Here is a 13,736-nt window from a genome sequence, read left to right on the forward strand (position 1 = left end):
TGGCTCTTGTTTAGCATATGATGATGCATTATGATGAGAGATTTGGTTGCATGACACCACTTCACCACAATATAATAATCCATCACAAAATGTTACCCATTTCCACTATAGTTAGAAAAGAATACAATTTCCTAGAAACTCAACATTCATCTTTGTATGTTGTAGTGACATGACAGTTAATTTCAACATTGTTTGAAGTGCTTCTTAGTAGCTAATATAGTTTTCAGTATAACTGACTGGGTGAAGGAAGGAAAGAATATCCTTTAATGGACTTCCTGGCTGCACTTAACCAATTATGAGACGACTGGTTTTAGCTCCAAATCACGTTTGAATCACCCTGTAATTAACCCAACATCAGTGATAAAACACTATAAAAGCCACAGCGAGAAAGCCAGAGACACAATTTCCTCTCTCAATCTTCAGTTGAGAACAGAATGATGAAGTGCCTTTGGTTTTCAGTTTTATTTATTGTACTTTACGTCACATTTTCTTCCGCTGTTCCACTACTTTCAGAAGTGGAGAAAAACGAGCAGGACTGGCAATTTGCAGAGGTATGGTGTGGAGTGCAATTATCAAAATCAAATTTGTGATCCCTTTAAGTTTAAACATTTTTTTCTTTCACAGCTAATATCAAGTTTAATAATGTGAATATTGATTTTTCTTGAAGACATATTTGAACAGATTTTACAAGCTTGAAGACAGTTCACCAAAGTTTGCAATCAATCTGCCAATAAACTATGTATCAAAGAGGTCCCTATCAGATAAGATTAAGAAAATGCAAGAATTCTTTGGTCTTCGGGTAACTGGAAATCTGGATTTGGCAACAATGGAAGTCATGGAAAAGCCTCGATGTGGAGTCCCCGATGTTGCTGAATACAATCTCTTTCCAAGAAAGATTAAATGGAAGAAAAACAATATCACATACAGGTAACAGTTTTTATAATATTTCATGACATTATTTCCGTGAGTGATTGGGTCAAAACTTGCTCAAAAAGTCAGCTTATGCTAAATATGCTAAGTATGCATGTTCTTATTAATGCACAAAATTGACAGCAAGTTTAGGAAATGGTTGTGGAGTGGAATCTCTCTGGTTGATTTGTTTTATTCAGTCATTACTTGAGAGAAACAGCATTTAGTTCTTAGCCTCCATTTTGGCTAAATTTACTTTAAAAATGGCCATTAATTGGATCATAAAAATTGGTAATTAAAAGTATAAGTAATCTCTTCTTGATCTGATATTTCTGAATTAATCAGTCTGTGTCTCAGAAGGACACAATGTCAACTGTTCAATCTCTTCATCATTGTTGCAGAAACATTGGAATACTTAAGTTCAATGAAGGTTTTAAAGTTATTACTTTCTCATTTTGTTATTTTCTGTCCTCTCCGAATTTAACTTTCCTTTCACCCTCTTTTCTCTTTCCGTAACTGATTGACTCTAATTTACAACTTCTTCATTGTTCAATCCTTCTTCGTTTTCAATCCTAAAGTCTCGTTGGTTGAGTGGATGAACTCTCGCTCCACTGAGGTCTCATTACCCTTTCTTCTCACATAGCATTTCCAGCAAGTTATTGGATAAGTTATGTTTTTATAATCGGAAAGGTGTCGTAAAATGCCTAATTTGCAGCATTTGCTACAAAGTGCCTGCTCCACCAAAATGTAGTTGTTATTTTTATCCCAATACCTTTATTTTCTATTTTCTTTCATAAAGAATAACAAACTACACCCCTGATCTTCAGTCTGTGGATGTGGACACAGCAATTTGGAAAGCTTTTATGATTTGGAGTGAAGTCACACCTTTGAAGTTCGCAAGAATCCATGAAGGAGAAGCTGATATCATGATCTCTTTTGGAACTGGAGGTATAGAATGATAAAATCATCCAGCATGGAAACAGACCCCTTGGCCCAACCATGTTCCAAAACTAAACTCGTCCAACTTGCCCACGTTTGGCCCAATCCCTCCACACCTTTCCTATACATATACTTAGCCAACTGTCTTTTAAACTTTGTAATTATACCTGCATCTACCACTTCCTCTGGCAGTTCATTCCACACACGAACAGCACTCTGTGTAAAAACATTGCCCCTCATGTCCTGTTTAAAACTTTCTCCTCTCACCTTAAAAATATGCCCCTAGTTTTGAACTCCCCTACTCTCGGGAAAAGACCCTTGCTATTCACTTTATCGATGCCCCTCATGATTTTATAAACCTCTATAAGCTCACCACTCAACCTCCTATGCTCTAGTGAAAATAGTCTCAGCCTATCCAACCCTTTTTTTTATAAATCAAACCCTCCAGACCCAGCAAAATCCTGGTTAGTCTGTTCTGAACCCTCTCCAATGTAATAGTATTCTTCCTATAACAGGGTGACCAGGACTACACACAGTACTCCAGGACTGGCCTCACCAATGATCTGTATAAACCTCAACATGATGTCCCAGCTCCTTTACTCAATGGTCTGAACAATGAAGGCGAGTGTGCTAAACAACTTTTTCACCACCCTCTCTACCTGTGATGCAAACTTCAAACAATTATTTACCTGAACCCCTAGATCTCTGTTCTATAACACTCCCCAGGGCCCTACCACTGACTATGTAAGTCCTGTCATTGTTTGTTTTACTAGAATGCAATACCTTGTATTTATTCAAATTGAAACTCCATCTGCCACTCCTCAGCCCATTGACCCAATTGATCAAGATCTGCTTGTAATCTTAGATCACCTTCTTCATTGCCCACTATACCAACAAGTTAGATATCATCCGCAAATCATTCTCATCCAAATCATGTATATCAATGACAAATAAAAGTGGACCCAATACTGATCCCTGTGGAACACTGCTGGTAACAGCCCTCTGGTCTGAATAACAACCCTCCACCACCCTCTGTCTCCTCCCATTAAGCCAATTTTGTATCCAATTGGAAAGCTCATCCTGAATCCCAAATCATCTAACTTTGCTAAATAGTTTGCCATGTGGAGCTTTGTTAAAGGTTTTACTAAAATCCTTGTAAACAAGACCTACTGCACTGCCGTCACCAATTTGATTTGTAGCTGACTTCAGAATAAATACAGAAATCAAAATCTTTTATCAGTCTGTGGGTGATGTCACAGTGAAATGACTAGTCATAAAACTTTAGGAATTGAATTCAAATATATACTCATGAATATTTGCTTTGGTAAATATTCCCAGTTTCTAATCATGGGCAGCTCGGTGACTCAGTGATTAGCACTGCTGCCTCACAGCGCCAGGGACTTGAGTTTGATTCCAGCCTTGGGCAGCTGTCTGTGTTGAGTTTGCACCCCGTGTCTGTGTGAGTTTCCTCCCACAGTCTAAAGATGTATAGGTTAGGGTGGAATGGCCGTGCTAAATTGCCCATAGTGGACAGGGATGTGTAGGTTAGCATTAGTCAGGGGTAAATGTAGAGTAATGGGGTTGGGGAATAGGTCTGGGTGGATTAGTTTTCAGAAGGTCAGTGTGGGTTTGTTGGGCCGAATGGCCTGTTTCCCCACTGTAGGGATACAGTAACAAAATACATAAGGAGACCTCTTAGCGACATATTGCAAATGTATCTTATCAAAGTTTTCTTTTACTGTGATTAGATTTTCCATTTGAGGAAAGGGATTCAGAATTTCCAGATGGTTTAGTGTGATGTACTGATGAAAGCATCGGAACATGTAGGATTCCTAACTCACTCTCTCACCAGTGTTGTTAGTTATAGCAGTGCAATTCACTTCTTCACACTGAGGTTAAGTTGGGGGAGATCAGGAAGAAATCATCCAGAAATTCTCATTTCTGCTCAAACAACCACCGTTGAACTGTTGGTGAAATATAATTCACTATTTAGTGACAAACGGAGAATAGTCCTGGTTCCTGTGAAATGAGCAAGTGTCAATGGGTGGCTGAGAACTTCAATGATCTTAGATAGAGAAATCCGTAGTCACTGGAAAATGGGCCCATTGAGATCAACGGTGTGGTCATCGTCAATTTACGAAATGTTTTCCATTGGATAGTCCCTGTTTGTGTCATGTGCATGCATTTTTAGGAAACAAATTGTGGTACACAGCCGTTTGAGTGCTAACTGGGGAATCAAGCTCCTGCGAGTTTTATTAAAATGTTCAGCAGCAACAATAAGGTAGATGTACAGTGACTGCTGACAGGCTGGAAGGAGCAGGATTTCTCTCTCAGACTCCACAGGAATGGTGCTGGCTGCTACCACGACAAGCTCCAGCTGTTCGATAATCACCTTTCCTTAGAACATGTCCACATCAAGAAGGTTATACTGGCCTTGAATAGGTGAGCTATAAAATACCCTCATCTCTCAGCTCGCTGGCACTGGGCTGAAGGCCAGACTCCCTCAAAGTGGACAAGGCATCCCATCACCTGAGTTGTACCTCAAGTTGGCTTCTGGTTGGCCAAATCTATCGTGAGAGCTCATTTGTGAAAAGAAGAACTTGTTACACAATGGACAGTTGCTTTGATTGTTGGTGTTGGTTTCAATTTGCAGTGTTTAACATGTTAACAGCTGGTCACAAACTCAGTATTAACTCTGCTGATTCTTTGTTCCATTATTTCCAGAACACGGTGATAGTTATCCCTTTGATGGAGCTGATGGATTATTGGCCCATGCTTTCCCCCCTGCAGCAGGCATTGGAGGTGACACACACTTCGATGAAGATGAGACCTGGACAATGGGGTCGAATGGTACATAAACTGACCAGAGTTATTAAAGTGATTCAGTAGAGAAAATGTGAACAAGTTCATAGGATATTTCTAGTCTAGTCAGTTAGTTGTTAACTAACAATACTAAGTTTGAGAGGTTTATTTTGCAATATCTTAATGTTAGAATGTAGAACATTCCAGTGCAGTACAGGCCCTTTCGCCCTCAATGTTGTACCGACCTGTGAGGCCAATCTGAAGCCCATCTATCCTACCCTATTCAATTTTCATCCATATGTCTATCCAATGACCATTTAAATGACCTTAAAGTTGGTGACTCTACTACTGTTGCAGGCAGTGCGTTCCACGCCCTTACTACTCTCTGAGTAAGGAAACTACCTCTGACATCTGTCCTATATCTATCACTCCACAATTTAAAGCTATGTCCCCTTGTGCTCACCATCACCATTTGAGGAAAAAGGCTCTCCCTGTCCACCCTATCTAACCCTCTGATTATCTCATAAGTCTCAATGAGGTCACCTCTCTACCTTCTTCTCTCTAACGAAAACAGCATCAAGTCCCCCACCCTTTCCTTATAAGACCTTCCCTCCATACCAGGCAACATCCTAGTCAATCTCCTCTGAACCTTTTCCAACGTTTCTGCATCCTTCCTATAATGCGGTGACTAGAACTGTATGCAATACTCCAAGTGCGGCCGCATCAGAGTTTTGTACAGTTGCAGCATGATCTCATGGCTCCAAACCTCAATCTCTCTACCAATAAAAGCTAACACACTGTATACTTTCTTAACAGCCTTATCAACCTGGGTGGCAACTTTAAGGGATCTATGTGTGTGGACACCGAGGTCTCTCTGCTCATCTACACAGCCAAGAATCTTACCATTAGCACAGTATTTATTATTCCTGTTGCTCCTTCCAAAGTGAATCACCTCACACTTTTCTGCATTAAACTCCATTTGCCACCTCTCAGCCCAGCTCTGCAGCTTATCTACCCACTATCCACAACTCTACCAACCTTAGTGTCATCCACAAATTTACTAACCCATCCTTTGCTAATGCCCTCATCTGGGTCATTTATAAAACTGACAAACAACAGTAGAGCCAAAACAGATCCTTGTGGTACACCACTAGTAACTGAACTTCAGGATGAACATTTCCCATCAACCACCACCTTCTGTCTTCTTCCAGCTAGCCAATTTCTGATACAAACCACTAAATCACCCTCAATCCCGTGTCTCTGTATTTTGTGCAATAGCCTACCATGGGGAACCTTATCAAACTCCTTACTGAAATCCATATACACCACATCAACTTCTTTACCCTCATCCACCTGTTTGGTTACCTTCTTAAAGAACTCAATAAGGTTTGTGAGGCATGACCTACCCTTCACAAAACCCTGTTGGCTATCCTTAATCAACTTATTCCTTTCTAGATGATTATAAATCCTATCTTATAACCCTTTCAACACTTTACCCACAACCGAAGTAAGGCTCACTGGTCTATAATTACCAGGGTTGTCTCTACTCCCCTTCTTGAACAAGGGGACAACATTTGCTATCCTCCAGTCTTCTGCATTATTCCCGTAGACAATGAAGACTTAAAATTAAAGCCTAAGACTCTGCAATCTCCTCCCTGGCTTCCTAGAGATCCTTGGATAAATCCTATCCGGTTAAATGACATTTCCTAATGGCTATATAACTATAGCCCGATGGACTACAAATCTATTTTAATTCCCCTGAGAAATTCAATGTCATTAATTTGTTATGCCAGTTCTAAAGAAGTGTCATATTGAATTCACAGCATCAAATTGATTTCTCTCACTGAAGAGGCTGCCAGATCTGCTACTTTTCACCATCACTTTCTATATTTCATTTATATTTCCAACATCCACAGTTCTTTGCTTTGCTTCATTTCTGGAAGTTTTATACGTGTGTGATGTTCTGGATGTTTGTCCAATTACCTTTAAATAATTTCTAATTTGTAAATGTATTGAAAATGTTTAAAAGGCATGATTCACTCATCTCTAAGACAAAATATGAATACAATATAAGTTATTGAATATTTGAGTGAATATTTCTGTTGTGTTCTATTTGATTAATAGATAGTTACTTTGTTGGTTTATGATTTTAAATTTTCAGTGGAGGTAAATGTGTTGGAATTGATTTTAAACAGGCTGCTTTGTGATTGGTTCGTTTAGGTTATAACTTGTTCCTTGTGGCTGCCCATGAATTTGGCCATGCCCTCGGACTGGCTCACTCTCGTGATCCAGGTGCATTAATGTACCCGACCTACACATATACAAGTATGGATGAGTTTCGCCTTTCTTGGGACGATGTCAAGGGAATCCAGGCTCTGTATGGTAGGTTCACGTCTCAGAGAAAACCATGCATTCTCTTTCTACAGCTTGCTGGATTTTTTTCCTCTCTCTGTAAAGTTACTGGAATAAGTAATAGAATGATTTAGAATTTCTCTCTTCCTTCCTTTCTAGGACCTTGACTGCTCCCTCCTGCATACATTCCTCCCTAGTTTGACACAATCAGAGTTTCACTAATCATTTAAGTTCTGTAAATTTTACAGAGTTAATGTACTTTAAATAAAATTGGACAGTCGTGATAATTTGCATTACTCTGGGAGTATGGATAATGCAGCAAACAGTATCTTCTACCTTGCTTACCGAGATTTGTGATTACTTAGGTGCATCAAAACAGATTATCACAAACCGCAAACCACCACAAAGGACACCAAAGAAATGCAGTCGTAAGTTGTCATTTGATGCGGTCGTTAGTCTTCGAGGAGAAATGCTTTTCTTCAAAGACAGGTAAGAATAATGTCGAGCAAACCAGACTATTTTATTCCTGATTATTTATCGTTGATAGTTTTATATAGGAAAATCGTACCAGAACTTCAGGTACTAGAGGAGAAATTGCACAGATTAGACCTGTTTGTTTTGAGAATTTAGAAAGTTACAGGTGATTAGATTAAGATCAAGAAAGTCAGAGGAGATAAACTATTCCCACTGGCTGGGAATTCGAGAACTAGGGGTCATAGTCTGAGAGTTAGGGCCAGACCGTTCAGGAGAGATGTTTGGAAGCATTTTGGCTCATCAAAGGGTGGGAGAGGTTTGGACTCTCTTTCACAAATAGCAGTGGATGATGGATCCATTGCTAATTTAAATCCGAGACAGATGATGTTTTGTTAAGGGACACGGGCCAGAGGCAGGTGAGTGAAGGCAGGTCACAGGTCAGCTAAGATCTCACTGAATGAAGGAACAGGTTTGAGGGGTTGAATGGCCAACTCCTGTCTCTGTGTTCTTAAAATGGTTTGCAATAATATTTGAGTGCTCTTTCGGAAAACATCCCTGATCACTTTCTTTTCAATTCTCGGACTTGTTCTAGAGTCATAGAGTCATAGAAATGTTTAGCACAGAAACAGACCCTTCAGTCCGACCCATCCATGCTGACCAGATATCCCAACCCAATCTAGTCCCACCTTCCAGCACCCGGCCCATATCCCTCCAAACCCTTCCTATTCATATACCCATCCTTTTAAATGTTGTAATTGAACCAGCCTCTGTCACTTCCTCTGGCAGCTCATTCCATACACATACCACCCTCTGTGTGAAAAAGTTGCCCCTTAGGTCTCTTTTATATCTTTCCCCTCTCACCCTAAAGCTATTCCCTCTAGTCCTGGATTCCCCGACCCCTGGGAAAAGACTTTGCCTATTTACACTATCCATGCCCCTCATAATAGAGCTAAGGAGAATCCAAAGAGTTTTTACAAATACGTTAAGGACAAAAGGGTAACTAGGGACAGGATAGGGCCCCTCAAAGATCAGCAAGGCGGCCTTTGTGTGGAGCCACAGAAAATGGGGTAGATACTAAATGAATATTTTGCCTCAGTGTTTACTGTGGAAAAGGATGTGGAAGATATAGACTGTAGGGAAATAGATGGTGACATCTTGCAAAATGTCCAGATTACAGAGGAGGAAGTGTTGGATGTCTTGAAATGGTTAAAGGTGGATAAATCCCCAGGACCTGATCAGGTGTACCAGAGAACTCTGTGGGAAGCTGGAGAAGTGATTGCTGGGCCTCTTGCTGAGATATTTGTTGCTTACAGTTCTCCATATGCAAGGATTTACAGAAGTGATGATCAAAGCCAAAAAGTTTTATTGGATGAGATAATAAAACTGGTGCCAATGCAGTCTGGATAATCTGGTACAGATTCCATTGGCTGGTTACAAAGTGGAATAAAGACAATTGTATCATTTCTTTCCTGATCTTAGGATATGCTAAAGTGCTTTACTGGCAACTTGAGGCTGTCACTGTTCCAATTGAAGTCATATTTGTACTGGCTCGGAATCCAACATTCCCCAAGTAATTTTGTCCAGAGAACATTTCAGGACATGTGCTGCTTACCTAAAAACTGGAAAAAAAACCTGTCGATGTTGTAAATGAAAAACAAGCACAAAAATTGCTGGAAAAGCTCAGCATCTCTGGCAGCACCTGTGCAGAGAAATCAAAGTTAAGTTTCGGATTCAGTAGCCCTTCATCAGAATAGGAAGGGTCATTGGACCTGAAACGCTAACTCTGATTTCTCTGCATAGATGCTGCCAGAGCTTTTCCAGCAATTTCTGCTTTTGTTGTTGGTGTTTATCTATGTTGGGTTCCAAAATAATTATGTATAATACAAGTGAGTTATTTTAATATGCTGGAATAAATCCTTGTTATTCATTAGGTTTTTCTGGAGAAGACATCCAACAATGCCTGAGGTTGAATTGACTTTAATTCGGTCATTCTGGCCAAAGTTACCTGCACGGATCGATGCGGCCTATGAAAACCAGGCGAGGGACTTCCTGGTTGTTATTAAACGTTGAGTACTGCTACTTCTCTTTTGTGAAGAATACAGGAATTTTTAAAATACAATTGTATGGAAACAGCAAAACTACAATCGGGGCATAGTCTTTTGGAACATGAATTGAAATCACAATGAGCTTTTACAAGACTTTCTCAGTTTTAAATTTAAAGGAAACTTTTTAGAAAGTTTTTGAATCTTTGCTAGTGACAGCAGTCATATATTGTAATGCTACACACAATGGGCTGAGCTTTGCCATTCAATGAACACGAGGCGGTAAAGCACAACTCTGGAAAAGTACCTCTTGCAAAAATGAACCACAATTGTACTATTAAGAGGGAGTTGTGATTGGTCTTAGCTGAATTGAGGAGATTGTGGATTTGAAGAAAGAACAACTTTTATTAATGTGCAGATGCTAATCGATTTCCTGTAATCCCACAGGGAACAAATACTGGGCCATCAATGGCTACGATATCATGCCGGGTTATCCAAAGTACATCTACCGATTGGGTATTCCGAAATCCGTCAGGAAAATCGATGCAGCTGTTCATATTGCGGTGACATCAAAGACTCTATTCTTTGCAGGAGACCAGTATTGGAGGTAACGGTTCATTCTCAACCTAAATATTCATCAATGTTTCTCATCACCAACACATCACTGTTTACATAAAGAATGTGCGTCTCTTTCCAGTTATGATGAAAGGAAACGAGTGATGGATGAAGATTCCCCACGCCTGATAGCAGATGACTGGCCAGGAATCCCCGGGAGAGTGGATGCAGCATTTGCACAACATGGTAAATTTAAAAGCAAATAATCAATAAACTATTGAGATAATCAAAGTATCTATGTGCTGTTTGCATGAGCTGAAGTTCAATTTTAACTGACTTTGCGATGAAAAGAAGCACTTCTTTAATGTTGAGTAAATATTGCAGAACACTTCCAAGTGCTCAGTGTGTTAACTCCATAAGTACATGAAGCATGAAAACAAACAAATTGCAGGGGATCACAGCAGATCAGAGAAAGCAAGCTAATGTTTTGAGTCTAGATGACTCTTCAGTAGAACTGGACTCGAAATGTTCGCTTGTTCGCTCTCTCTCCATGGATACTGCCTGACCTGCTGTGATCTCCAGCATTTGTTGTTTTCAGTCCAGATTCCAGCATCTGGAGTAATTGGCTCCTGTATGATACATGAACCATACAGACAATGCCTATTGCAGTTGAGATCACCAGCTTTAAGGGGATGTGATCGGAGATTGGCCAATAATGGGGTCAGTAGAGTTACATTGCCTCTTGTGTTGCCACTTGCTATTTGTTGACCTATGAAAGCATCGTGTTCCTGGTTGAATAGGGGCAGAAATGATTGGCATTTATTTCCAATGTCTGCTAGAGATTTATGGAAGGACAATATTGATTTGATTTCTTTTCAATATTACCTTCAGAAATATGAAAAAAATAAGTCACTTGATCCATTTCAGTGAACTTTGTTTCTGAGCTCTGGCATGAAGCTGTTCTTTTAATTGTTGTTCAAATGTAAGGGTAGAATTTCGATAGAAGTCCTCATCTCCCACATGACCTCAGCAGGATCTTGTTGGAGCCTGAGTAGATGATATAAACACTGTTTCACTGGGCTTTCCACTGACTGTGGACGTTAGTATGAGACATCATGAGAAGGTTTATGGGAATTCCTAATGACAGCGATGATACAGTAAAAAGCTGGGAACAAGGATGAAGGTAGTTAGGGAAGAAAATTGTTCGGATAAGCCAGCTTCAGTTTGGATGGGTTATCTTTCAAGAACTATTGAAGGTAGTCATGTGTTTGAACAAGGAGGACCCACTGGACTGAGTTCATTTGTTAAACATTAATGCAGTTAATTTTCAGTTAAAGGGACAACATGATGTTCAGACTCTCATTGTGATCTTTCTCAGAACATAAAATGATGATTGTTGGTGATTATTTTCATTTATGTTCATCCAGAAAACATTTAATGTTTCCCTGCTGTTTCCCACAGCTCCTCTGTACCCAACTGTTTGTGACAATGTTGTCACTTTGTGAGATTATTTTATCCTGGCATTTGTTTGAAGAGAGATTGTAAGTAGAGGTGCTGAGCTGAGAAAGTAAACAATTTGTGAGGCTTTGGGGATGTCTGAAGCTGGGAGTGTGGGAGGAGGCTGGGTATGGCCAGCTCTCACAAACCACACTTTAGAGTCTTTCTTTGGTTTTATGTTTAATTTTAAACAGAAGCCTGAGGAGCTGAAAGTTTCAATGAATGTCTCTCAGCTGCTAATCTCACCGATTTGGAGAACCCGATATGAGGATCTGTGTCTGAACTTGTGGTTTTCCCAAGGGGTTTGTGGTGGGATATTATTATATTGGAACAGTTATTATGAAATAGTTATTGTATCTATCATTAAGTTTAGTTTTCCAATTTAGTTATTCTAAATTCCTCTTCCTTTTGTTTGTTTTTTAACTATAGTGTTTAAATAAATTGTGTCTGGCCAGTCACATCCCATCTGGAACATGGAACTTCACAACTACCTCTAAAATAAGAAAACGTTAGGGTGTAGGCCACCTTTGTAAAATGTTTTGAGGAATCAGGTCTGGTCCATAACATGGTTCTTAAACAACTTCTGGCTTTTCTCTCAGATGGGTTTGTCTTGGTGAACATACAGAAATGAATCTTTTTTTATTTGCTCTAAATTTACCAATTGCCAGTTGGAGCCTTTATCCTTTTGATTTTGTCCCATCAGTTATTTTGAAGTGGTGTTAGATATTTATTGCCTGAACATCCCATTACAATCATTTTGTAGTCACTTTCTTATCCCTGGAAGTCTCATTATTTTTACGTGTTCTGTATTCCATTGGTGCTCCAATAGTCTGGCAGCTCACAGTTTTAAAGAGTCCTTTGTGTTTCTGTTTTCAGGACTTGGTACAACAAGTGCTTGACCCTAGATTTTTTTTTTGTTTGTACTCGGTTGTTTGGACATTACATTTCAGCATTTTGTTCGCTTTTTTGATTGTTATCTACATTGATTTAACATATTGATTATGAAACATACTAAGATCCAAATTCACACAGTACATACATTTTTAATTAATTTAGTGTATTACAGTTATCCTCAATGAACCTTTCCATTGTTCCGTATAATTGCAAATTTTGCCAGACTCTTTTAGAGTTCCTGAGCTACTTCTCCCGAACTTATTGTCCTTCTTGGTTTTGTATTGTCTATGAATTTAATCTTTTTCTGAACCTAAATTATGTTGCAAATTGACAATGTCAGCAGACTAAAAGCAAACTCTTTTCCATAATATGTCTTCAATTAGTATCTTTAGACAATTTATTTAAATCAAATTCAAAATAACATTCTGACTTTGATATTCCGTACTTCTGTTTTAAAGCAATTATTAAAAAAGAAAATGTTGTAAGGTGTAGAAACAATAAATGTATCTGAGAAATATGTTGGATTTGTTTTATTTTCATTTGTGATGCATTGATTGAAACTGTTTATTGACACTGAAGTAAGACCTCTATTTTGCATTCTGTTTTATAGGATATATGTATATTTTCCATGGACCACATCATTTCCAGTTCAGCATCAGAGAGCAGCGAATGACTGGGATGCACAGAATCAATCAGTGGGTGGGCTGTTAGATAAATGCATTTACGCATTTATCAAATTGATAGTGCACTCCGTACTAAGCCATTGTGAATAGATTATATGCAAAATACCTCTCAGCATTAGATGGTCCTTAAATGTTATTACAATCCAATGTAATTATTGTAAACAAACAAACTAATTGAAACAATTCAACATCATTCTCGTATTTTTTGTCATTTACTATTCAACGCTGGAAGCAAAATATGTTTCCAAAATTTGATGTTATTTATTTTTCACAACAATGCTGCAGTGCATGTAAATATGGTAAATCTTGAGATATAACACTGATGTGTTTTTATTAAATGTTAAATGATATCATTCTGTACATGTTTGAACAGTGAGGGGTTAAATTGGGGGTAAAAACAGTGTATGACTAAAATGAAGTGTAGGGATGTTGTACATCCTGATCATTTTTCAACTAATATGTTGCAAACAAAATTAAAAGACATGAAATTTAATTTGCTGACTGATTCTCTGTGTTTTGTGCTTGTCATTCCGATGTTATAATGTTAAGTGAACATGAAACTACCTTTAGAACATAGTCAATCTTCTTT

General features: G+C 38.8%; 1 protein-coding gene across 1 annotated transcript; it reads left to right on the plus strand.

Annotated features, from left to right (window-relative positions):
• The first annotated feature begins 434 nt into the window (after nt 1-434).
• Nucleotides 435-13,224, plus strand: LOC140481672 (collagenase 3-like). Its single transcript, XM_072578226.1, has 10 exons — nt 435-551; nt 668-927; nt 1,709-1,857; nt 4,573-4,698; nt 6,871-7,032; nt 7,368-7,491; nt 9,408-9,541; nt 9,966-10,125; nt 10,216-10,319; nt 13,075-13,224. The coding sequence occupies exons 1-10, from the start codon at nt 435-437 to the stop codon at nt 13,173-13,175; spliced, it is 1,437 nt and encodes a 478-aa protein (XP_072434327.1). The 3' UTR covers nt 13,176-13,224.
• Nucleotides 13,225-13,736: the final 512 nt, after the last annotated feature.

The sequence above is a fragment of the Chiloscyllium punctatum genome, chromosome 9 (assembly GCF_047496795.1).
Source record: "Chiloscyllium punctatum isolate Juve2018m chromosome 9, sChiPun1.3, whole genome shotgun sequence".
Taxonomy (NCBI): domain Eukaryota; kingdom Metazoa; phylum Chordata; class Chondrichthyes; order Orectolobiformes; family Hemiscylliidae; genus Chiloscyllium; species Chiloscyllium punctatum.